Source organism: Dendrobates tinctorius, unplaced genomic scaffold (assembly GCF_039654945.1).
Source record: "Dendrobates tinctorius isolate UK_male_01 unplaced genomic scaffold, ASM3965494v1 ptg000208l, whole genome shotgun sequence".
Taxonomy (NCBI): domain Eukaryota; kingdom Metazoa; phylum Chordata; class Amphibia; order Anura; family Dendrobatidae; genus Dendrobates; species Dendrobates tinctorius.
This window is the reverse complement of record NW_027361875.1, coordinates 916,742-943,400: the sequence shown is the minus strand read 5'-3', so window position 1 is coordinate 943,400 and position 26,659 is coordinate 916,742. Positions and strand designations below refer to the sequence as shown.

The window sequence follows — 26,659 nt, the reverse complement described above, 5'->3', positions numbered from 1 at the left end:
TTCCGCAGCCCCAAATGTCTTCCTCAAGCCAACCCCACCAATATGGCCACTTGTACCCACCCAGTGTTGGAGGCTGGTCCCAACCTGGTTGGGGACGATCTGGCTATCTTGGTGGGTATGAGCCACGGGCCTACCAGAGCCAACAAGAAGCCCCTCACCATCATCATTACTCTGGCCAGTATCACCAACAGGCCCAGGAGGCTGGACAACAACAGCATCATGGGCAACAGTATGGCCCCACACAGGGCGATGTTGCCCACAATGTCCAGCAGCACCCACAGGCTGTTCCTCCCCGTTCCCCTTCCCCTACATATGAGGATTTATGAATCAAAAATTTGGAGATGTCCAGTGACATGTAACTGGTGCTTCTAATCTAGACAAAAAAACAGGTGTTCTCCTTCACCAACATTTAGAACATAATTTAACACTCACATTTTTAAACAATGTTTTCCAAACATATGAAACAATCCATCATGACAGGCAACGCTACCTCACGCCTTTCACACAGATATTACATGTGTGTATAAAAGAGAATATTTAAATGCGCTATACTGTTACATGAAAGGATGAAAATACAATAATCACTTGCTAATGCATAGGAAAGGCGTGCTTGCCTTTATTTAAGTAGTCAACTTTGTTATTAGCAATCTCTAGTAAAACAATTTGAGGCGACCAGCATTCACAATATCACGCTCTCTCTATGTCTTAACAAGTGAGTTTTGTATTTTCATCCTTTCCAGTATAGCATGCTTAAATATTGTCTGTTCTACAGACAGGTAATATCTGTGTGAAAGATGTGAGGTAGCCTTGCCTGTCATGGTGGAATCATTCTATGATTGGAAAACATTATGAGGAAATGTGAGTGTTATCTTATTGACTTATTTAGGTGATGGAGCTCACCCTTTGTTGCCTAATCAAGGTTAATGTAGGCATGCAGCAATGCTGTTATTGCATAATGTTTGTTGCAGTTTTTTTCTGTAATGTTTTAATGTTACACCAAGTTAAAGAAGGCACAAAGGGTCATTTTGGCCATTGCCAAATTTGTGTTATGGCAAAATTATGTTTGCCTTTAAGCAAAACAAAAAAAAAAAAAAAAAAAAAGGCAAAACTAAAAATTTGTCTACTCTAGTTAACGTCTCTGTGTGATTTTTCACTATCCCTCACAACATACTAACAGACACCAACCAATGCAAAGAAACAGTCATAGAATCATAAAAAGGCTTGAGTAATATATATTTAGACACACTTTTAAAAAAACAAATTAGAACATAGACACAGCATTCTCTTGCCAAGAAGTTGCCCCCTCAGGTGAGATAAAGTAATTCGTGAATATATCACGCACTTTGAGGCCAGAGAGCGGTCTACGTTGAGGGATGATAGGTGGTCTCACCCTGCGCACATTGTCCGGCCTACGCTCAACACCATCAGAGGAGGAACAATCATGTATCCTGGTGAAGTTATGCAGAACAACACAGGCTTTGACAACTTCATTCACATTTTGCTCACTCAACTGAATGGCAGACTGGAGTACCCGCCATTTGGCACAAAGAATCCCAAAGGAACACTCCACCAGTCGCCTAGCACGTGATAGGCGCAAGTTAAAAATTCTGCGCCTGTGGTCAAGGTTGCGCCGGGGATATGGCCTCATGACATTACGTGATAACTGAAAGGCCTCATCTGCCACAAGGACATAAGGGACTGATTGTTCGGGGGAGCCTGGTAGCTGGCGTGGTGGTGGTAGATCCAACTGGTTGGTGCGTCGCCGCCGACCCATTATGGAAGTATTGAAGACTCTAGAGTCTCCCGTCCTTCCATAGGCCCCAATGTCAACAATTATAAACTTGTATTGAGGGTCTACCAGAGCCAACAATACAACAGAAAAGTATTGCTTAAAATTGAAGAATTGGGAGCCTGAGTTCGGCGGCTTACGCACCCTGATATGTTTGCCATCCAGGGCCCCAATACAATTTGGAAACTGGCAGTCCTCCTCAAAGTCCCTTGAAATCCTTAACCAGTCTTCCATCCTGGGCTCGGGTAGGACCACCTGATGGAGTCTTGTCCAGATTTCTGCACATGTAGACCTCACTATGCCTGAAATGGTAGACTTTCCAATGAGAAACTCATGGTGGAGGGCGGCATAAGACAGGCCAGTGGACAGGAAGCTGTAGAACAACAGAAATAGTACAGGTTGGCTAAAGTAAAAAAAAAATCAGTTACATGCCGACCAAACTTGTTAGGAAATGAGAGAGAACACACACATACATATTTGGTGGCACAATGACTAAGTGATATGCAGTACATATTAGATGTAACATTCTGCTGCGTCAGGTGAAACATATTTTGAGTAAGATGAGGGTATTAAACTTTGTCCAAGAAGGCCAAAAAACATAAATTAACACACACATTATGAACATAGAGAATGTGGTTGTGTAGTACATACCGTATTGTGAGTAGAAGTCGCTCCTCTGCAGATATGGCTTTGCGCATCCTAGTGTCCTGAAAGGTGATCCCAGGGCGCACTGTCTCCAAGAGGCGATCAAATGTGGAAATGCTCATTCGACAGTACTGGTAAAATTTCTCCGGATGCTCCCGCAGAGACGAATAGAGGCGGTGAAAATGACCTCTTGTGAGTGGTTGCCTCAAAAGTGGATGTACCCACATGCGTCTCCTCCTCCGCGGATCCACTATCACAGGATATGGTTGGCCAAAGCGCCGTGACAAAAGCCAGGTAAAGAGAACCTGCTCGGTTGTATTGAATGTCAGACCCTCTGCCATGCTGCACAAAGAACACCAACACACCTCGTGAAAGCAAGGTGACAAATGTACAGAATGTAGGCAGCCACCTGTTTCTGAGTGTCTACATAGGGTGCCGGCTAATGATTTAAATTGTTTGCAGGCCTGAAAACCGTTAAATGTCCATTTTGCAAGGCTGCGATAAAATCTCGCCATACGGATTGCATACGGATTACATACGGATACACACATGCGCAAAATACGCGACCTCACCTTGCTTACGGATGACCTACGGACCACTATTTAGTGGTCATTGATCCGTATTACGCATGTAAAATACGGAGCGTATTTTGCGCAGGTTAGTGTGACTCCAGCCTTAGTTTTATATACATGGGATTTTTTATTTTTTTTTGCACAAGATTAACCCCATTTATGCACTTAATAATAATTTTAAAACAGTATTGTTTGAACATTTCTTGTGGGGTTTGGTATATACATTTATGACCTCTTATTTTTGCAGAAATTTTGGTATACCATTTATTGTAGGTCATAATATAATATAATATATATATTTTACCTTTTTTTGTGTGAAAATATCTGTGGCATTTATTTACTACATGTCCCTTGATCCGTGGTTTTCACTTCTTGATATGATTCTTATGGATATATAAAAAAAAAAATTTTTTTACAATAAAAATATTTTTTGCTTCAGTCATCCTTTTTTCTCCATTCATTTTTGGAGTTGTGTGTATTATTCTCCTAGTAATGATGCCTATGCTGTTGCATCCGCAGCCCTCAAGGAGGGGTATTGTTAAATGAAAAGAAGCGTGCCGTCAGGCGGAGCACTGGACATATAGAAGAGGGCAAAGGTTATTGTAAATATACAGACCTTTATTTACACAATGCTTTTCGGCGACTGAATACAACCTTCATCAGGTGGTGGGGGAACATTACAGGCAAATGGCTTATATATAGCAAATGAACAGGAAGTGATCAACAACCCATTAACCCCTACTTTACCAGACAGTAAGAAAGATGGTTAAAAGTAAAATAAGAATAACATTAAAGAATAAAAATATAAAAAGAAACTAAATAAAAACTAAATTAAAATAGTCAGAAATGAATGCGTATTTATTATATCACTTTCTCCAATGATAAATTAAGCCCCATCTGGAGATAATGTACCAAGTTTAAAGATCCAGTAATTTTCCTTGTTAGCGAGTTTCCTATGTCTATTTGGACAGGACTCGGATATATGGTCAATGATGGTCAGCCTAATTTCACTTAGATTTTTTAAATGTTCCAATAGAAAATGTTTAGAAACACTGTTCAAGGCACAAAGACCCTGTAATATTATTACATAAACCATTCTTGGAAATTGGGAATCCAATTTCTAGTGATTTCTTCCCAGTGAACAGGGGTGAACTTTCACACCCTGTTACGAAAGCCTCCAGCGCAATGGATGTTTTTCCATTGGTTAACCTTGATGTTGATTTTGGTGTTGATGACTCTACATTTGGAATTGATCCAAGATGTTAACTTTTTGGAAAATTCTCTTACCACCATTTACCCTGACTCTCAACCTTTACAGCCCCTTTAAGATCTTGGAATCCCCTCCTATAATTACTTGTTTGGTACCTGCCTCAGAGGGGCCTGATACCAGGGTACACCTGTCCTCTTTTGAAAATCCTACCCCAATTGGCCTGGGACCGGAGAATAGCACAGTTAATGGGTTGTTGATCACTCCCTGTTCATTTGCTATATATAAGATATTTGCCTGTAATGTTCCCCCACCACCTGATGAAGGCGGTATTCAGCCGATGAAACGCGTTGTGTAAATAAAGGTCTGTATATTTACATTAACCTTTTGCCCTCTTCTGTATGCCCAGCGCTCCACCTGACCACACTCTTTTCATTTAACAACACCTGACCATGGACTGAACCTGAAGTACCGGGTGAGTCATAAAGGACGGATGTATTTGAAGTGGCTATAACTCACCACCAGGTGGAGGTAGAGATGTGCGGGAGGCGGGGTTATGTTTGTGGGGTTAGTTTCAGTTTAAGCTATGGTGCCGTGGACGATAGAACATCGCGTTTTTGCGTACGACAGTTTTGTCAAGAATAATGAGTGTATCACAGCCATTCAGCGTGAGTTTCGGCATCATTTCAATATTCACAGAAATCAAGCTGTTCCCGCTCGTAACACTATCCTACGTTGGGTTGAAGCACTCCGTACACGAGGTACACTAATGAACAAACGACCACCGGGGGCTCCACGAACGGCACGTACCCCTGAAAATGTGGAACGCGTCAGGCAAGCCATGCTGCGTAGTCCGAGTCGATCTGCTCGGAAACATTCTTTAGAACTTGCCCTCAGTAATCGTACAGTAAGGCGTATTTTGCATTTAGACCTGCATTTCCACCCCTATAAATTGGCCATTGTGCAACAGTTGGAGCGCGGGGATTACGCAGCGCGACTGAAGTTCGCACATGAGATGGAAGCAATTATTGAGCAAAACGACAACCTTATTTTATTCATGAGTGATGAAGCTCATTTCCATGTCAATGGCATGGTTAATCAGCAGAACTGCCGTTATTGGGCCTATGAAAATCCGAAAGAATTACATGAACGACCGCTGCACAGCCCTAAGGTAACGGTGTGGTGCGCTATGGGCAAATATGGCGTGATCGGTCCGTACTTTTTCGAAGGCGATAATGGCAATACTGTTACCGTGAACTCACAACGTTATATCGCCATGATAAATAACTTCTTTGTTCCTGAGTTACGACGGCAACATATCCCCATCTCTAGTGTGTGGTTTCAACAAGATGGGGCAACGGCCCACACAGCCGGAGCAACAATGAACGTTCTTCGCCCTCTCTTCCCTGGTCGCATCATTTCCAGGTTTGGCGATATTAATTGGCCTCCTAGGTCCCCAGACCTGTCCATGTGCGATTATTACTTATGGGGTCACCTCAAATCACGTGTATACAAGCTTAAGCCTCGATCATTACAAGAACTGAAGGAAGCTATTCGAATGGAAGTTGCCCAAATCGACAGAGTTGTGTTGGAACGTGTTGATGCCAACTTCCAAGAACGCCTTTGGAAATGCATCACTGATAATGGCCACCACATGGCAGATGTTGTTTTCCACACTTGAATTTGTCAAATATTTGTCAGTATACGTAACCAAATCTGTGAATACATTTATATTTAATAAATATTTAACGATTTTATGATTAGTTTAAAAACGTCCGTCCTTTATGACTCACCCGGTAGAACCTTCCTGACAGCATACAGCTCCCTGAAATTTGAGGACCTGGATCTCATTTCTGGACTCCATTTGACTAGGAAGTACTTCCCTTCCACACGACTGCCCAAGCCCAGCTGACTTGCGTCTGTGGTGACGATGACGCATGGGGAGAGAATCTATGGAACTCCTGCCTGGAGGTTCTGTGGAGTGATCCACCACTGTAAAGATTCCTTTACCGGGAGAGATAGAGGCATAACTTTATCCAGTGACCGCTGACGTCTGTCCCATGTGGACAAAACTGTGCTTTGAAGCTCCCGAGAGTGGAACTGACTCCACCATAAGCAGGGGATACAAGATGTCATTAGTCCCAAGATGTTCATTGCATCTCTGATGGAACAGCAGCTTCCAGCAAAGATTCTTCATACCATGTCATGCTGTTTCTCTTCTGGCAAAAAAAGATGTTCTTGATTGGGAGTCTAGTATGACCCCCAGTAATTTCTTCCTGGTTTCTGGAACCAGGTCCTACTTTTCCCAGTTTATGATCTATCCCAGCTTCTGAAGCATGGAGATCGAGATGTGACAATGGTCCCTGAGCTGTTCTTCTGAACTGGCCATTATCAGGAAGTCATCTAGATAAGGGATTATGACGTCCCGTTTCCTTAGGTAAGCAACCACCTCCGCCACAAGCTTTTTGAATATCCTGGGTGCTGAGGCTAGACCGAAGCGAAGACATTGGAACTGGTAGTGACGGACTCTCCCCTGGATCCTCAGAGCAAATCTTAGAAACTTCTGGTAAGAAGCATGAATCTGGACATGATAGTACGCATTTTTCAAATCTAGGGTACACATCACCATGTTCCTGTCTATAAGAGGAATCGTAGTTCTTGATTCCATCTTGTACCTCTTGTACCTGATCCATTGGTTTAAGGGCTTGAAGTTAATTATTGTCCTGCTTTCTCCTGAGGATTTCCTTACTGAGAAGAGGCTGGAGTAATGGCCCCTGCACCTTTCTTGTTCAGGGACCGGGACTACTGCTCCAATGTTTAGTAGATCTTGGACCTCTGTCCACATGGGAGGGAGGCGGTTGATTGGAGGTGGGAGTTCGTTATTAATAAGTGAATTCTATTCTGTAGCCACTGGAGACTCTCTAAAATCCATTGATTTTTTGAGATCTCCTGCCAGCCCCCCAGGAACTGCCCTAAGCGTCCCCCTACTCTCCTGGCATCACTTTCTTCCTGAGCCTGAACCAAAGATGGAGTTCCTACCCCTACCTCCCTTGGGGTAGCTTCCTCTGCCCATTTCCCCTTTCCTCTTATAGCCCGATTTCTGGCTTGGTTGGGTCCTATGAAAAGACCTCATGTCAGATAGCAGAGAAGTCTGTTCCACTCTGATTTTTTTCGAAGTGCAGGGTTCACACAGGTGCTTCTGCCAGCTCTCCGGTAGTTTGGCGTTACATATGGCACACTTTTTTCCCTGCCTTCTTATCCTTCTTTAGGACTGCGGGGATGGGTGACCCCCCCAGAATACAGAGTATATGCCATGTGTTTCTAAGCATAGCGTAAGGGCTAAAATGTTTTTTGCTTGTACAAGCTTACTCACATGCCCCTGGCCTTGTACCAAACCACTATCTGCCTTAGTAGTATCCTCCAACGTAGGATTACTGATGTGCAGTCCTATGATACAGTAGAGCAGTCCACACACACACACACACATACACACACACCCTATTTATACGATACCCAGCTGTTTTCACAGGATCCAGATCCCTGAAGAACGCACGCTGGAGAGCACGTCGGCCACCCGGAAATGCTCTGTTCGTCACACAGAGATGACGTCACCGTGGAAAGCACATGGAACGAACACCGCCCGACCCAGAAGCACCCCGCCGCCTGCAGAGATAGCTCGCCGGAAGTGTGCCCGCAGGCCGAGAGCCCCCAGGTAGAGGGAAGCAGCTTACAACTCAGGAGTAGCACTGCACTGAGGTAGGCTGAGGGACCCCCCATCGGAGGGTATCAGCCGCAGATCTCTTGCAGAGGGAAGGGAAAGGATAGGCCCCCCCAATCCTCACTGATCTGCCCGGACAGCCAGGGATAGGAGCTCTCTCGTCATTCCTATCCTCAGTGGGACAGGAAAAACACTGAAGGGTGGAGATGGGAGGGTCCTTTTAAACCTCTCATTGATTCCTGTCCCAATGAGGAGAAGAATGTCCTCCATGCTGTCAGGATTGGTGAACTGGAAATTCCTTCCCAATGTCATACCTGTAACATCTTCTTTCACTTATAATAATCTATGGAGGCAGATTCTCAGGGAGATCTATGTCCGGCCCACAGATCTTAACAGCTCATTTACAGATTAAAAAGAAAAAAAATATATGAATTTCTTTGGAATACGATATCAGATCGCAGATATCAAAGTATCATTTTATTCAGCTTTCTGTGACCTACATGGCCATACAGACTGCTTAGGAGGGCTGATTCCCTTTATCATTAGCTCTCAAGCAGTTTTCATTTTTTTTTTATAGTTTATGGAATATGAAAGAAACAAAAAAAGTGTACTGTAGCTCCAATACATGGTACAATATGGGATCTCCTAGGTATCAGTGATTGAGCAGTATTATCCATTTCAAGTGTGCACTTTCTCCCATGTAGCCAACTGAACCACCGATTTTATAAAAAATTATTTAGGCCACCTTCCCTGCAGATGTTGTGGCTGTTGAACAGCAGCAAGACATGCAGCAGTGAGGACGCCAACATAGTATTCGAGCATGCCAAAGATGCTCTATTAGCACTCAAGCATGCTCAGATAACACCTAATCCAAGCATGCTTGCTCATCATTAATGCTTATCTAAACTGTACTGCATTCATTAAAGGAAATTTTGTCAGGTTTTCGCTACCCCAACTGCAAGCAGCATGATGTGGAGACAGAGTCCCTGATTCCAGTGATGTGTAGCTTATTTAACAGAATGCTGCAGTTTTGCTAAAATCCGTTTTACCTGCTGCAGCTCTAGTAGCTCTCTGACTGCTCAGTTCTGTATAACCCCGCCCACACCACCGATTAGCAGCTTTCTGTCTATGCACAGTGTATACAGAAAGTAGTCAATCAGTGGTGGGGGTAGAGTTATAGAGAGCTCATGAATATATAGGACTACAGGGCAGCAGTTTTACTACTGCTGATAAAATTGATTTAACCAAAACTGCAGCAAGCAGCCCAATAAGTTACACATCGCTGGAAACAATGTGTCTCTACATGATACTGCTCTCACATTAGGTGGAAAACACCAAGGTTACTTACCGGTAGCCGTTTTTTCCAGATCCCATGACAGCACACGAGAGAGGGATCTGTACAGCAAATACAGGAAACCTACTGAAAAGGACGGTACCTCTCCCCCAGCTTCAGTTGGTTACAGAGCATGAGAGGACCTCCCGGTTAATTTACACATATAACCAACACCACATTATAAACATACCCAAACTATAGTGTACACCCCCAGGGTTAAAGGGGGGGGGATATACGGGTGCTGTCAGGGATTCTGGAAAAACCTGCTACAGGAAAGTAACCTTGTTGTTTTTCCTTCACCCATGACAGCACACCTGAGACTCCTGGAGAATTTGAAACACCTTAGGGAGGGACCACAGCTTGCAGCACCATACTACCAAAGGTTAAATCAGCAGAGGAAGATAGTTCCTATCTATAGTGCCTTAAGAAGGTGGATGGTAAGGACCAGGTAGCGGCCTTACAAATTTGATCAATTGATACCTCCGCTCTCTCTGCCCAGGAGGTCGTCACGGCTCTGGAGTGAGCCTTGATGCCGTCAGGGATCGGAGCAAAACTAGCAGAGTAAGTTAAACTAATGGCCTCCCTAATCCATCTGGCATGTTCTGGCAATTGCTGGTTTCAGACCTCTCGCTTCCCATGTTTGCCTTAGATAAGTGTCTTCCTTCTTATCTAATGGGTCCCCGAGTGCCCCAAATCTTCCAAGGCAAGTACTGACCTCTTGGAAGACCTAGACAGTGGCAAAAATTTTTAAGGAATTGTTCCATAACTCTGCATCTTTTTCCTCAAAAGGCTATATCTTTTTTGAGAAATAGGGCAGTGCACCAGATTTATCTGGTCTCCTCCACTCTCCGCTAATGAGAACCTGGACCTTAGTGTTGACCAGGAAGGTGCGTTTCTTCTTTTCCGCTAACCCTCCAAATATCACGTCCTCAAAAGACTTGGCTCCTTTTTCCTCTTTTAGGCCCATAGTTGTTCTAATGGCTATAAGCAGCTTATCCATGTCCTCCACCAGAAAGCTCTGTCTGTCCCACCCCCTTGTGTCACTGTCCGAGGAGGAGGACGACAACGAGGAATCAGTATTGCATTGCCCTTGTGATGATCCTGGAGAGGAGTCAGAGTTAGAAGAAACCTCTCCGTTTTTCTTCCCTTTTTTTAAACAGGGTTTTTAAAGGGAGCCCGCCACTTCGGATCTATAAACAGACCGAAGGCTTGCTGCAAATTGAGGGGTCTCCTCACTAATAGTCCTGTGGATGCAGTCGGAGCAGAGGTCCTTCTGCCAGTCCACTGCTAGCGGGCTTTTGCATAGCGAGCACTCCCTGTTCCTCTTTACCCCATCTTTCCTAGGCCTCTCCTAATGATTTAAATAAACAATAAGGGGTTTATTAACAAATGATGACATTCACAGAGATCACTCACCACACGCTGTCAATCAAGGGTACCGGATTCAGAGGCTGTGGTGGAACACCTCTGGCTGGGACGGCTGCTGCTCCTACCACTCGAATGGCTACCTCCGTTGTGTCCATGCTGATGGCGAGTTGTTTAATGCTTTGGCTGCTGCTGAAGATTGCCTTGATCCATGCTCACCTGGCACGATGAATTGGAGCCTTTAGCAGCGGCCTGCTCTGCTGCTCACCCATAAGAAGGGGTAGCCAGCGCCATCTTGTTGGGACCTCCTTTCTGGTCCAGACGATTGCCCTCCCATCGAAAGTCGACCGGGCATGCCGTCCTGTTTAGTATTCCGGCCGGCTATTCCGTCACTCGGGCATGCCCATTCCCAGCGTGCCCTGCGCCCGTGACGTCAGTGGTACTCGCCACTTCTGGATATCGCCACGGACGCTCTACCACGCTGAGACCATCGGAGAGCTGGCACAGTGGACCGAGACAGAACAGCACTGACTATGCCGCCCACGCCTGCACGTACACCAAGCACCCGGAGGACCCGTGGACGGCGCTTTCAGGCGCCTGAAGGCCGGTGTCACAGGTACACAGCCTGCTCTTCCGATGCCGGGACAGGCCTGGGGCAATCGATTTCTTCTTCACCCATCACAGCTTACTGACGATTTCAGCACGGGAATCCCATCAAGGACAGGAAACTAACTGAAAAGGGGGAGAGGTATCGCCCTTCTATTTCAGTAGGTTCCTGTCCTAACAGGGTAGTTCCTTCTCTCTCAGATGTCCTGTCATGCGTGAAGAGGAGAAAAAAAAACAAAAAAAAAAAAACAAAAACACACCAACACTTTCATAAAGGAGTCCCATAAATTTAGATGGCAGATCGCACTGCTCAGAAAAGCCGGATTACTTACCGGTAATGCTCTTTTAATGAGTCCACGACAGCACCCACTGGAGGTATCGGATCCGCCCCATTTGGAACAGGAAACCCTACAGGAAAGATAACAGGGGCGGTCCGCCTTTCCTCCTCAGTTTTGCATTTCAGAGTACCAGGAGGACTGCCAAGGATTAGGCAATGTCTTGTACTTGTAACTTTACTTATCCAACTTTAGCAGGTATACTTTTAATATTGATATTTCTAGCAGGGAGGGAAGTGAGCGGGTGCTGTCGTGGACTCATTAAAAGAGCATTACCGGTAAGTAATCCGGCTTTTTACCCTTTGCCACGACAGCACCCACTGGAGAGATTCCAGAGACCATCACCTGGGTGGGACCACCGTGCTAAGGACAGTCCTGCCAAAGTTTAGGTCAGAAGTAGACGAAAGGTCAAGTCTATAGTGTCTATAGAAGGTAGAAGGGGATGACCAAATTGCCGCCTTACATATGGTTTCAATTGGAACGTCTCCCCTCTCCGCCCAGGAGGCCGCCATTGCTCTGGTGGAATGTGCTCTGATGTCGTGCGGAGGTTCTTCCTTTTTTGCAGAGTAGGCTAAACGAATGGCATCCCTGATCCATCGGGAAATGGTGCTCTTTGTGACTCCATACCCTTTTTTACAGCCCTGAAAAGAAATGAAGAGAGCCCTACACTGCCTCCAGCTCTCGGACCTTTCAATATACTTTAGGACAGTTCTTCTGACGTCCAAAGTGTGGAATTTCTGCTTTTCCGGAGTGGAGGGATCTTCAAAGAAGGTTGGGAGGAGTATCTCCTGAGACCTATGGTACTTTGTTGATACCTTAGGCAGGTATGAGGGGTCTGGCTTTAATATTAATCTATCCCGGTATATCTGCAAAAAGGGTGGATCTATGGACAGGGCCTGGATATCACCCACTCTCCTAGCGGATGTCAGTGCTACCAAGAGGGCCGTCTTAAATGATAAATATTTAAGGGATATCGTATCTATCGGTTCAAAAGGTTCTTCTGTCAGGGCGTCTAACACCAAGTTTAGTCCCATGTAGGGATTGTAGGTATGTGAACCGGAGTTATTCTTTCACATGCTGTAATGAATCGTGATATCCACTTATTCCCTGCTATGTTATGGCCATACAGCGCGCCCAACGCAGACACCTGTACTTTCAGTGTGTTTACTGACAAGCCCAATTCCTTCCCTTTTTGTAAGAATTCTAAGATAGGAACTATCGGGACTTCTGCTGTATGAGATGCTGTATGAAACTGAAGGAATTTCTTCCATATTCTTTTATAAATTTGGGTTGTGGACTGCTTCCTGCTCTGTAGGAGCGTAGTAATTAATGATTCCGAAAAACCTCTTGATCTTAATAGGTGCCTTTCAAGTTCCACGCCGTCAAGTGTAAGTTGTCCACTTGAGGGTGGAAGAAAGGGCCTTGGGAGAGTAGGTTGGGGTTTGAGCGAAGAACCCAAGGATCTGTCACTGACATAATTCATAGCCACGAGAACCACGGTCTCTTGGGCCAGAATGGTGCTATCAGGATTACTCTCGCCTTTTCCTCTCTGATTTTACGAATCACTTGTGGTAGGAGAATCAATGGAGGGAAGCCGTATGCCAGCTTGAATTTCCATGAGGCCTGGAGGGCATCCAGTATGTCTGGGTGATCTACTGGAGACAGGGAAGCAAAGGTCTTTGTTTGTCTGTTCTCAATTGTGGCGAAGAGGTCCACTTGAGGATGCCCCCATAGAGCTACTATGTCCTGGAAGATTTGGCGATTGAGGCACCACTCCCCTTGCCGAAGTGTGTGTCGGCTTAAGAAATCTGCTTCTTGGTTGTCCTCTCCTCTGATATGAAGAGCTGAGAGGGACAACAAATTGCTTTCGGCTAAGCTTAAGATTCTTGCCGCAGAAGACATCAGAGTCTCTGATCGAGTACCTCCTTGTCTGTTTATGTAGGCCACTGTGGTGGTGTTGTCCGACAGGATCCTGACATGTTTCTGTTGGAGCTGTGGAAGGAAATGATGTAGAGCATAGTATACTGCTGTCAGTTCTTTTAAATTAGACGAGTATTCTCTTTCCTCTCTATTCCATCTTCCTTGACAAAAGCTATTCCCCATATGGGCTCCCCAGCCTTGGGGGCTAGCGTCGGTGGTTAGGATACCAGATGGTACTATGACCCATGGGACTCCTGAGGATAGATGGTCATCATCTAACCACCATTCCAGAGAAGTCAAGACCTCCTGAGTTAGAGTTATCTTGCTCTCGAGGTGACCACCATGTCGCCTCTCCTCCTGGAGGATCTGATGCTGAAGTGTGCGGACATGATAATGGGCCCACCGGACTGCAGGGGCACAGGAATCTAGCGACCCCAATAGCGACATTGCCCCTCTCAGAGACATGCGTGGTCTATCTATGGCTGCCTCTACTTTCTCTTTTGTTAGTGCAATCTTTACCTGAGGAAGTAGACATTTCTGGGTTATGGAGTTCAATTGGAACCCCAAAAACATCTGGAGGGATTGCGGAACGAGCCTGGATTTCTGTATATTGATGATCCAGCCTAGGTCCTGCAAAGATGAGATTGCATCAGCCACTCGTTCGGTACATTGGGTATCCGAGTTCCCAATTATTAGGAAGTCGTCTAAGTAAGGTATGATTAAAGTATCTTTTTGACGGAGATAGGCCATCACCTCTGCCATCACCTTGGTGAAGATTCTTGGTGCTGTAGAGAGGCCGAAAGGCATGGCTGTGTACTGAAAATGACGGACCTTGCCATCGAACACCACTGCGACCCTTAGATATTTTTGGTATCTATTATGGATAGGAAGATGATAGTAAGCATCTTTTAAGTCAATCCCCGCCATCACACAATTTGGAAAGAGAAGCTTTATGGTGGATCTGATTGATTCCATCTTAAACTTATAATTTTTTATAAACGTATTAAGCTTCCTTAAATTAATAATTGTTCTAAACGTACCATCTGGTTTGGAAATTAAAAATAAAGGAGAGTAGAAGCCTCTACCTTCCTGTCCCTCTGGGACCTCCACTAAAACCCCCTTGCATAGTAGGCTCCGAATTTCTTCTTCGAGGGCCTTTTGTTGGGCCATAGAGTTAAGGCGGGTTAGGATAAAGAAATCATAAGGGTTTTGAAGGAATTCTATTTTCATTCCTTCTTTAATAATACCCAAGATCCATGGGTTTGAGGATATTTGTTCCCATTTTGGATAAAAGAAACGTAATCTACCCCCTACAGGTGAGTCTGATTTTTTAATTTCTATTTTCCCTTCGGAATGTTGGACCCCTGAACATGGTACCCTTTTGTTTCTCTTCTTTTGTGGCCCATCTATTTGGTCTTTCCGTTTGCCTCCTTCTTCCAAACGGTCGCCTCTTAAAGGTTCTCTTATAGAAAGGGATAGAAGAGTCAGGGAACGCCTTCTTCCTCTCCTTTGCTTTGGCGAGTATACTGTCTAACTCTTTTCCGAAGAGAAACTCACCCTCGCATGGGGTTGCACAAATCTTAGCCTTTGATTGTGCGTCCCCCTTCCAGCTCTTCATCCACAACGCCCTTCTGGCGTTGTTCACAAGAGCTTCTGATCTTGCTGCCAGCCGTAGAGTGTCCGCCGACGCATCAGCCATAAAGGCAGCTGCCCCTCTAATTAATGGGATAGCGGCCCGTAATTTTTCTCTGGACACCTTTTGCTCGATTTGTTGATCCAGCTGGTCCAACCACACGAGCATAGATGTAGTGGTGCATGTGCTGGCTACCGCTGGCTTAAAAATACCCGTGGTAGATTCCCAAGACCTCTTCAATGATGACTCTGCCTTGCGGTCTAACGGGTCTGCCAACAGGCCTGCATCCTCTACTGGAATAGCTGATTGTTTCGAAGCAGAGGATATAGCGGCATCCACTTTTGGCACTTTGGTCCATTTTAATAGCTCCTCATCGCTAAATGGATATTTTCTTTTTGAGGCTGATGGGAGAAAACTTCTTTGGTCGTGCTTTTCCCATTCCCTTTTTATTAGGGCCTCAATTGCCGGTATTACCGGGAATGCTCTCCTTTTCTTTTCCGCCAATCCCGCAAACATTATGTCTTGTGCGGTTTGGGCACCCCTTGGTTCCTCACACCCCATAGTGCTTCTCACCGATTTGACTAGGTTGTCCACACTATCCAGGGGGAAACATGACCGTCCCTCCATGTCTGATGATGACGAGGATGTGAGTGAGGAGTTAGAGATTAACCCCCCTTCTTCCTCTGACTCTGAGCTGAGGGTTAACTGCTTTTTGCTGCCAGTCTCTGAGGGAGTTTTGGCACGGTTAATAGCCTGTATCTCCTCCCTGATTATTGCTCTAATGTCTTTTGTCGACAATGCGACCCCTTGCTTTGTCTCTTTGGTGCACTGTTTACAGAGCTTTTTAGGGTAGGAGTCAGGGAGAGGTTCAGAGCATAACACACATTCTTTATGCTTGGATTTATCCTTTTTCTTTGTCTAAAAGGGGACAACAAGGCGGGGGGGGGGGGGAGAGGTCAGCTTAGTAGGCAGAGTATATACTTTGCACACTCACCCAGTGAAGCCTTATATTACCGGATCAGATGGCTGAGATCCCGTCCTAGGCCTTGATTCTCCTGCTTCATTCCTGCGGCCGGTGTTACGGACCCTGGTGGAGCTACCTCCTGCAGAATCCCCCGCTGGAGCATGCGCTTCCGTTGGGGACGACATTGCTGCATCGCCGCTCGGCTGCGCCGCTGTTTAAATAGTTTCCTTTTTTTTTTTTTTTCCCTGCCGTCCCCCCGGAAGTTGCTCCTCCTCCCTGGGATCACCGCGCGCATGCCCCGACGCGCTCTCAGCCATCCCGCCCCGGAAGTTCAACCATTACTTCCGGGTGGGTCAGGAGACTCTGCGCCGGCCGGCTACCGCGCCGCTTTGATGTGCGGCCCCCGCTCTCCATGCGGTCCCCCTCTCTATGCACCGCCACTGCTTTTATTTCAAAGAAAAACCTCTTTTTTTTTTTTTTCTTCTGCGCCACTGGCGCTCTCACCACTCCAGTAGCGGTGCGTCCCGGTGCCTGCCGGCGCTCTCCTGGGTGAGACGGGGCGGCCCTCCCCGGACCCCGTCATCACCCTTCGTTCACCAGACGAGGGGGGGAGCCGTCTAGCGGAATCTCCCCCGACGCTGCCTCCGGACCGCAGCCCCTGCCGTTCACATGGAGACTACACAGGCGGCATGCCTGGCCCAGGTATTCCTTCCTGAAGGATATCGTGGCTCCGTTTGGAACAGGAAACCAAAACTGAGGAGGAAAGGCGGACCGCCCCTTTTATCTTTCCTGTAGGGTTTCCTGTTACAAATGGGGCGGATCCGATACCTCCAGTGGGTGCTGTCGTGGCGAAGGGTAAAAGATAACACACCCACCCTGCTGAGTTGCCCGATGCAAGGCGTCCATAGTTCTGCAGCTACCAATAGGCATAAGTATAATACGATCTATAATTGATCACATTCTCCCAGAAGAATAAACTTTGCATTATGTGACTTGCAGGAGACATTGTTACAAACATGCCCCCAACCCCGGCACAAGGCAGGGAGCCTGTGATGCATTGTAATGTTCCAGCTGTTACTTTGCATCTCGGATGACTCAGACATACACCTAGCACCTGACAGGAATGTGAGCGCAGAGCCGAAAGGAGATGGCGTACAGAATATTACAGAGCCAAGTATTTCATCTCCATCTCCTTGACCTAGATTCCTAGCTACAGCAAGTTAAAGCTTTAGCTGGCTGTGTAAACCTTATACATAAAGAACAGGTTTTGTCATCAGTTATTTTTTCAATACTTATTACAATGTAGAAAGATTCACAGAACACATTTGTGCCTGACGTCTGTGACGGTTAAAAGAATTTTCTGTCGCATTTTATATAGTAAGGTTAAAACAAGTATTAGACAAAAAAAAAATGCATGTCGGATAAGAAAGCCATTCTCAAGACACCTGCTGCATACTTATTCCTCAGCAACTCCCTGTTCCTTTAATGTGCACCCGATACAAAGGGTGATAAAAAGAAGGGAAAACATCGCCACCGCCTGGTGGTATTGTAATACTGCATCAATCCTACAGCTCCGATTATCAGCGGGAACATCTGAATAACCGCTTCCATCTTCAGCATTGAATTGGATTATTCTTTTTCTTCTAAAAGATCTTTCAGTTTAAGATTTCTGACAACATTCAGGAGAAAGACTGACCTTGAAACAAGAATTGAGGAAACGCAGTCCTCTGAACAAGCTCCATGTGTGCATGAGCCCCAAGGATACAAGATGTGCTCTTCTAGTATTCTACTCAGCCATTTATGTTGGTCTTCTATGCTGGTACTGAAACTGTCATACTGAATTTTGTTATACAGTCATGGCTGAGAGCATTGGCACCCAGAAAATGAAGTATTTTTGTTCCAGAAAGTTATTGAAGTTATATATTTACTTCCTTCTGGTGGATTAAAAACAACAATAAAAAAAGTCGAACATGAAAAAAAAAAAAAAAAATTGTGGGTAAACAACTTTGTTTCAAGCATGTGATGCTCATTCAAACTCACCTGTGACAAGTAACATGAGTGTGCAATATGAAAACCACACCTGAAACCAGATAAAAATAAGGGGAGAAGTTGACTCAACATTTTCATTGTGTGTCTCTGTGTGGCACACTAAGCATGGAGAACAAAAAGGGAGAATTGTCTGAGGATTTGAGAACCAAAATCGTTGAAAAATATCAACACTCTCCAGAGATCTTGATGTACCTTTATTCACGGTGCAAAACATAACTGTAGCTTATCTACTTGGACGTGGATGGCAGGGAAAAACTGACAAAAGGTTGCAACACAGCATAGTCCGGATGGTGGATAAGCAGCCCCATTCAAGTTCCCAAGAAATTCAAGCTGTTCTGCAGGCTCAGGGTGTATCTGTGTCAGCGTGAACTATCTGTCAACATTCGACTAAAATGAAACACTATGGCAGGAGACCCAGGAAAAATTCACAGGTGACAGACGTAGAAAAGCTAAACTGCAAGATAGAGTTTTTTTGGTAAAGTACATCATTTTTCTGTTTAAAGAAAATGGAATGAGGCCAACAAAAAAAGGAAACAGTGCCTGTTCTGTCCAGCCATATAATTGCTGTCTAGAAGGTCTAGTCATTTTTTATGTCTTCGATTATTACAGACATTGTATTTTTGTGTGTATTAATCCTTCATGTATTTCATACTGTAAGGTAACAGCACCACCTACTGACCGTTTAATGCATAGATTCTAGTTTAATTTGCAATGTATTGTGGGATTGTACCTGTTACATCATAGTCTTGTTTATGACACTGTGAGGGGAACAGCAGCCTTTATTCCTCCACGTGTCTTAGGAGAAACTACACCATTCGTGTTCTTCATGCTTCTTAAACAGCCTGCTCTAAGCATAGTTGGTAAGCACTATCTATGTGTTATAATCCTTTGTTTATAACGTTTGTTGTATTAAATAGGTAATCATCAGCTATGTATTACCTCATGGAACCCATGTATTACCTCATGGTACCTATGTATTACCTCATATTACTGTGTACTGCAGACTATCTGTATTTTTTATGCTCTGTGCAGTCATATATTCTGAAATGCTCCTGTTATTGCATCCTATAGTTTCACCCTTTCCTGTCACATCTGCAATCAATAAAAGAAGGTTACAATTTTACAGCTTCTTTTTCTTAAAGAAAACAGGGGGTTTAGCTACATGTCTCATTGCACAGCCTGCTAACGTGCATGAGGACAGTATAGTGCCTACAGTATCCTATAGTTTCACCCTTTCCTGTCACATCTGCAATCAATAAAAGAAGGTTACAATTTTACAGCTTCTTTTTCTTAAAGAAAACAGGGGGTTTAGCTACATGTCTCATTGCACAGCCTGCTAACGTGCATGAGGACAGTATAGTGCCTACAGTCAAATATCCTGGAGGTTGTTTTGCTGCCTCTGGTACTGGGTGCCTTGACTGTGTGCAAGGAATCATGAAATCTGAAGGTTACCAAAAGGATTTTGGGTCGCTGTGTGGTGCCCAGTGTCAGAAAGCCGGCCTTGTGCCCTAGGTCATGCGTCTTCCAGGAGGACAATTTACCAAACTATTTATTATGTATTGCTTATATAGCGCTACCTTATGCTGCAGCGCTTTACAGACATTATCATCATTGTCCCCAATGGGACTCACAATCTAAATTCCCTATCAATACGTCTTTGGAGAGTGGGAGGAAACCGGAGAACCCCACACAAAACATGAGGAAAACATACAAACTCCTTGAAGAGGTTATAATTGGCAGGATTTGAACCCAGGACCCCAGCGCTGCAAGGCTGCCGTGCTAACCACTGAGCCACTGTGCCGCCCACTTCAAGAAGCACCTAGAAATGGATGGAAACAAAGCGCTGGAGAGTTCTGAAGTGGCCAGCAATGAGTCTGGATCTAAATCCCATTGAACACCTGTGAAGAGATCTTAAACATTTTGTTGGGAGAAGGTGTCTTCAAATATGAGAGACATGGGGCAGTTTACAAAAGAATAGTGCTCCAGAATTCCACTTGAGAGGTGTAAGAAGCTTGTTGATGGTTATAGGAAGCAATTGATTGCAGTTATTGATTCCAAAGGGTGTGCAACCAAATATTAAGTTGAGGGTGCCAATAATTTTGTCCATCCCATTCTGAGGGTTGTGTGTGAAATTATGTCCAATTTGCCTCCCCCCCATCTCTGACAGCGGCATTTAATTCGCACTAACCGGAAGCGCATCATTAATCCCGCCCATTGGTGACCCAATCACATGATCGCGGGTCACCATAACAACCAGGGGTCTGCAGCAGACTTCTATGGTTGTCATAGCCAGATTACTATGAGCGCCACCCCGTGGTCGGTTCTCATAGCAAGTGGACATTTCTGGTACACACAGGCGATCTGATCATCGAGGCAATCGAAGTACTGCAGGCTATTGAAGCATGCAAAAAAGGTTAAAAAAAAGTTTTATAAATATTAAAATTTCAAATCACCCCCTTTCACCCCATTCAAAATGAAAAAGAAAATATTAAAAAAATTAAAATAACAACATATTTGGTCTAGCTGCGTTCAGAATCGCCCGGTCAATATAAAAAAAAAAGATTTAACCCGACCGTTAAACAGCGTAATGAGAAAAAAAAAGCAAGAATTTAAAAAGTTCCTTTGGTCGCCGTTACATTGCAATAAAATGCACTAACAGCCAATCAAAAGATTGTATCTACTTCAAAATTGTATCAATAAAAACATCTGCTCGGCACGCAAAAAACAAGCTTTTTTAAACAAATTTTTTGGAAAAAATAAAAAAACAACAACAAGTAACACACACATACCACAAACTGCAGCCAGGGAATAGGGGGTAACAAAATCGGAAAAGAAAGTTTTGACAAACAGTGCATACCTGTGGAACAATACAACCAGGCTGGGAAACTAGTGGTGAGAATCCCTGTGATCTGGGACAGCAGTTTGGGGGTAGCACCCTACGTAGTGACCATCATTGGGGGCTGTCTTTCATTGCTTCTTTACTTACTGTATTTTTTAGCTTCTGAACATCATAGCGAATTTGAGTAAATTCTCGGAGTCCAAAAGAACCGCCTATGACCAGCAGCTGCAAGCAAAGACGGTAAATTGGTAAATCTTCAAATTATGGTGCATTCTAAGACATAGTGAGATCTGTAAATAAAGGATTAGAAAAAAATAAAAAGGAGAAATAGGAAAGGGAGTGCTGTACCCTCATAACTCGGATTCTCCTACTCACTAAAATGGGATTGCATGTGCATTTGGGGAAGGAGGGGGACGCAAGGGTGTTCTCAAGAAGAACTTGGTGCTTTGGAGATGTAGCCTAACAATCTATTGACAAAACTGCAATCTTGTATATACAAAGCAACACCTGCAATGACCCTCAGTAGTGATGAGCAAACGTGCTCGGATAAGGTGTTATCCGAGCGTGCTCGAGTGCTAACCAAGTGTCTTCGGCGTGCTCGAAAAATATATTCAAGATCCCGCACCTGCATGTCTCACAGCTGATCAACAGCTGCAACACATGCAGGGATTGCCTGTTAGGCAATCCTTGCACGTGTTGCAACTGCAGCCACAGGGACTCGACCATATTTTCGATCATGCCCAAGAAACTCTTAGCAACTAAGCATACTTGGATAATACCTTATCCAAGCACGTTCGCTCATCACTACCCTCTACTGGGGCTTGGGAGAAGGATTGGCACAAAGCATTCATACTCTCCCACAAATTACCTATTACTTGCCAAGCTCAGGAGAAAAACTACAAGATTCTGTCTGCATGATACTGTTGTCCCACTTTGGTACATAGGATCTTCCCCCTCTGGGTCGGACTTGTGCTGGTGGTGTGGCGGTGCATCCGGGCCTATGTTACATATACGGTGGGAATGCCCATTGGTTTCTGAGTTATGGAATTCAGTATTATCACTAGTAGCAGAGTCACACCCTTCCCCAACAAGCTGGAAATAATAATTAAGAATCCCTTTGTTTGATACCAGAGAGGAGCTGAAATTTGTAAATCTCCCAACCCCCCCCCAAAGCAATTTTACCCAATAATAATAAAAAATTTTTACATAGCGCTAACATATTCCGCAGCGCTTTACAGTTTGCACACATTATCATCACTGTCCCAGATGGGGCTCACAATCTAAATTTCCTATCAGTATGTCTTTGGAATGTGGGAGGAAACCGGAGTACCTGGAGGAAACCCACGCAAAGACGGGAGAACATACAAACTCCTTGCAGATGTTGTCCTTGGTGGGATTCGTACCCAGGACCCCAGCGCTGCAAGGCTGCAGCGCTAACCACTGAGCCATCGAGCTGCCCTTAACAAGACGACCCTTTTAATAGGAGCGCAACAACCTGAGGACAATTTTTATTCTTTTCTCCTTAAATAAATAAAAAAACTTTTCAAATCTTCAAAGTGATGCAAGATCCCTTCCCAAGAACATGAGCTGCACCCTCAAGGAAAGAGAAGGAGGATACATCTGTCAGATATATCCCCAAACCACCTGTTTAATCTTGTAACGGTGCCCTGAGAAACCATGGAAGAACGAGCAACAGCATTAATTAGGCATCTGTTTGCAGAATGAAAACTGTGGGGTCATGAAAAGACTCTGGGGACCTGGGTAATAACTTAATGTATAACATGTTTTTTATGCTAGGTTTCTGTGTAGTAACCCATCATGTCAATCCCTTTGTGTTCTCCCTAAGGCCTCATGCACACATCTGATGTTCTTGTATGAGTGCTATCTGTAATTTTATGACTGGCCGCACAGATTTTCACATTTCTGTAATTTTTTGTGGTCCACAGAAAATCAGAGAGAGACCTGTCTAATTTTGATCCGGATTAAAATCGACAATGCAAGTCTGAGTCCATGGAAAAAATAAATAAAACACACACAAAATACAGCAGAGAATGCAAGCCTCCCGCAAAGTATCACTGTAAAAATCAGCATGGGACATGACACTTCAGAGCAGAGAACATGCCGGAGTGGGAGTGAGGAACAACGTCCGCTTGGTGTATTTTTTGGGAAACGAACAACTGATACGGGGCAGCGATCACAAAATCTGCACTATTGCAAAAAAAGAAAAAAAAAGGCAGCTGTGAAGTAAAGATGCTCATGTCTACCCTGACTAACAGCAACAAGCAAGTAATGCTCAAGACCGGTCCAAGGCACATGATTTAGACAAGTATTCCAGACTTAGACCACTTTCACATGTTCAGTATGTGCATGCCAAAACCAGGAGTGAGTGATAGAAACACGTCAACACTTCTGTATTTACTGCTCTACTCCTGGCTTTGGCTTACAAATACTGATGTAAAATACTGAACCTGTGAACTTGGCCTTAGAAGGGGGATGTCGGGGAGCAAAAGTTCTTTGGTTAAAATGATAAGTATATCAATAAATGTTAGGGTTCTGAACATTGCTACGTTGGCTCGATTTCAGATCCTCTCACAATCCCAGAAGATCCACTTTTTCTGATTATGGGATACAGCTTCCTCTTCAGCTTTGGCACATGACGACTGATAAGCTGGAAAAAGGACTGGCTGTCTGGAGCCTTCTCTGAACTCATGACAGCTCGTTGATACAAGTCACCAACATCACGGGGAAGGCCAGAAACAGACCAACGGTGCATTATTCAGAACTGAAGTACATTTGAGGGTTTTTTGTTTTTTTTTTAAATTCCACACTCCCTTAGAAAGAGTTTTTCAAGTACTAAGATATTAAGGACCAAATAATGCAAGATCGATGGAGTCTGACCGCCCGCAACTCCCATTGATCAGCTGCTACTAGCTCCGGCAGAGAATGGATGTAAACAATACAAAGAGCCGACCACCACTCTTCCAGTAAGGCTCGGCCAAAGCCTGTTTACAGGTGTAGAATTTAGAACAGAAAACAGAACGTAGGCTACGATAATCAGCCTACGTTGTGGCAAAAAGCTCTCAGGCTGACACAAATTTTGATTTTCACTAAAATTTGCAGCTTCAGTGCTTTTAAATCTTTGTCTGGTTACTGAAGTAAACTTATAGGAAGGGTTTCCCACCCTCTTCTACGCCTTTTGAGAAATGCAATTTCAATGCTGAAGAGTTTAAACACCAATAACACCACTATGCAAGTTGCGTGTGTTAAGGTACTGTCACACTTAGCGATGCACCAGTGATTCAGACAACGATATGGATCGCTGGTGCATCGCTAAGTGGTCGCTAGTGAGCTGCCACACAGGCAGATCTCACCAGCGACATAGCAGCGGTCGGGGGTCGCTACTTACCTGTCAGACGAGGCGATCCTGACGTCCTCCCGCCCGCGTCCACGCATCGCTCGTCTCCACAGCAGGAAGCGGACGACGAGAAACGGCCCAGGCCATTCTCACGCGATCAGCGATAGCCAGTGGGGGAGCCGGTCGGAGGTAAGTATCACACATAGCGATATCGCTAGCAATATTGCTGCTACGTCACAAAACCAGTGACGTTACTGCGATATTGCTAGTGATATCGCTTAGTGTGACGCGGCCTTTAGTGTGAGCAGCCTGCATGGTCTAAACGTGACACCATGGCCTGCAGGGTCTCCAAGCTCTCCCATTGACCCCATCTGGGACGTCATTAATCACATGGCGCTACCTGCACCAGATCTTGATGATTTGCCCAAGTGAATTCAGTGGCAGAACATTCCTCAGATGACCATTAATAACTTCATTGATAGCAGCCAAGGCTGTAAGTGTGGGGAATTCAGCAAATGGCACTCATACCCCATGCCAAATAAAGCCAGATGTTTTGAAGATTTTGCCTTCATTTTTTTCACCATATGCAGATCATTAACATGTCTATCCATGCTATGATTTTATAATTCCATGAATTTTCCCTTCTTGGTGTTACAGTTTCAAAATTGAGAAGTGTGCATCAAGTTTTTCAAAGACTCAATATTTAGTATTGCTCCTTCGAAGACTTCTGCATTCCGCCCTGGCAGCTGGATATCGGCTTCTGGGCCAAATACTGACTGATGACAGCCCATTATTGTCTAAATCAGTGCTTGGGAGTTTATCATAATTTCTGGGTTGTTGTTTGTCCACCCACTTTTTGAGTGTGGACCACAGGTTCTCAATGGGATTGAGATCTGGGCAGTTTTCGGACTATGCATCCAAAATGTCAATATTTTGTTCATCAAATCACTTAAATCACAATTGAAAAAAGCCTTGTACATGACCAAATTGCTCCTGGATGGTTGGGAGAAGTTGCACGTGGAAGAGGTTTAGATCACAATCTTTATTCATGGGCATGTTCCTAGGCAAAATCGGGAGTGAGCCCCTTCCATGTATGAAAAGCCCAAACATGAGGGAGTCTCCGGATACTTTATGGTTGGCAGACACTGGTCTCATGGTGCCGCTCACCATTTCTTCTCTGGACAGTCATTCTTCTAGCAGACTTAAACACTCTGAAGGGGCTTCAGAGAAAATAACTTTACTCTTCGTCCTCTACAGTCCAGTCCCTGTACTTCTTACAGAATGTCAGTGCGTACTTTATGTTTTTCTTGGAAAAAAAAAAAAGTGGCTTCTTTGCTGTATTTTTGATCCCAGGTCAGCCTCCAGAAGCCTTTACCTCACTGTTCATTCAGATGCACTGACATCTGGCTGAAGCCATTTCTGAGCAAGCTCTGCAGTTTGCAATCCTGTAGCCAAATCCTCTCTAGATGGTCTTAGAACTTGCTTGACTTTCTTGGGTATCCTCAAGCTTTCTTCACCATAATTGAAACTCTCTTTGAAGTTCTTGATAATTCAATAAATGGTTGATTTAAGGGTAATCTTCTAAGCAGCAATCCATAGCTCCCAACCATCCCGGATTCTGCGGGACAGTCCCGTTTTTGCTCCGCCCACCCGCTGTCCTGACCGGGACTCTATTTGTCCCGCACTGCAGGGAGATAAGCCGCACGCCCCCCCCATGCACCGACCCCATCCTCGCCCTCCCAGAGATCCACCGCAGCCCCTTACAGCCTGCAATGATGTCGCTAGGCCGTGTTCTCTTCTGTGGCACAGGACCTGTGATGAGGTCACAGGAGGGGAGGAATCAGGGGTCACATGATTAGGGGCCTCAGTGTATGCAGGACTCTGCTGTGCTGGTTGTCATGGTGCTGGATGAGGGAAGTTTATGTGTGGGGTCAGGAGGGGTTTAAAGGGTGGATGTAGCAGATCCGCGCGTGTGTATGGAGCAGTGTGTGTACGGGGTGTACGGAGTGGAGCTGCATGTGTATGGAGCGGAGCCGCATGTGTACGAGGTGTTCGGAGTGGAACCGCGTGTGTACGATGTGTATTGAGCAAAGCCGCATGTGTACAAGGTTTACGGAGTGCAGCCATGTGTGTACAAGGTGTGCAGAGCGTGGCCGTGTGTGTACAAGGTGTACGGAGCAGGGCCGCATGTGTACGAGGTTTACGGAGTGGAGCCATGTGTGTACGCGAGGTGTACGGAGGGGAGCAGTGTGTGTACGAGGCATACAAAGCGGAACCGTGTGTGTACGAGGTGTGTGGAGCCATGGATGTACAAGGTGTATGGTGGGGA

General features: G+C 45.0%; 1 protein-coding gene across 2 annotated transcripts in view; it reads right to left on the bottom strand.

The window, feature by feature from the left end:
* The window catches only part of COX16 (cytochrome c oxidase assembly factor COX16), a 122,450-nt gene that overhangs the window by 91,950 nt on the left and 3,841 nt on the right, over positions 1 to 26,659 (bottom strand). For both annotated transcript variants that reach the window (XM_073554153.1, XM_073554154.1), the window contains exon 2: positions 21,123 to 21,200. In XM_073554153.1, the coding sequence (XP_073410254.1) occupies positions 21,123 to 21,200 (78 nt within the window). The remainder of the gene's footprint in view (positions 1 to 21,122; positions 21,201 to 26,659) is intronic.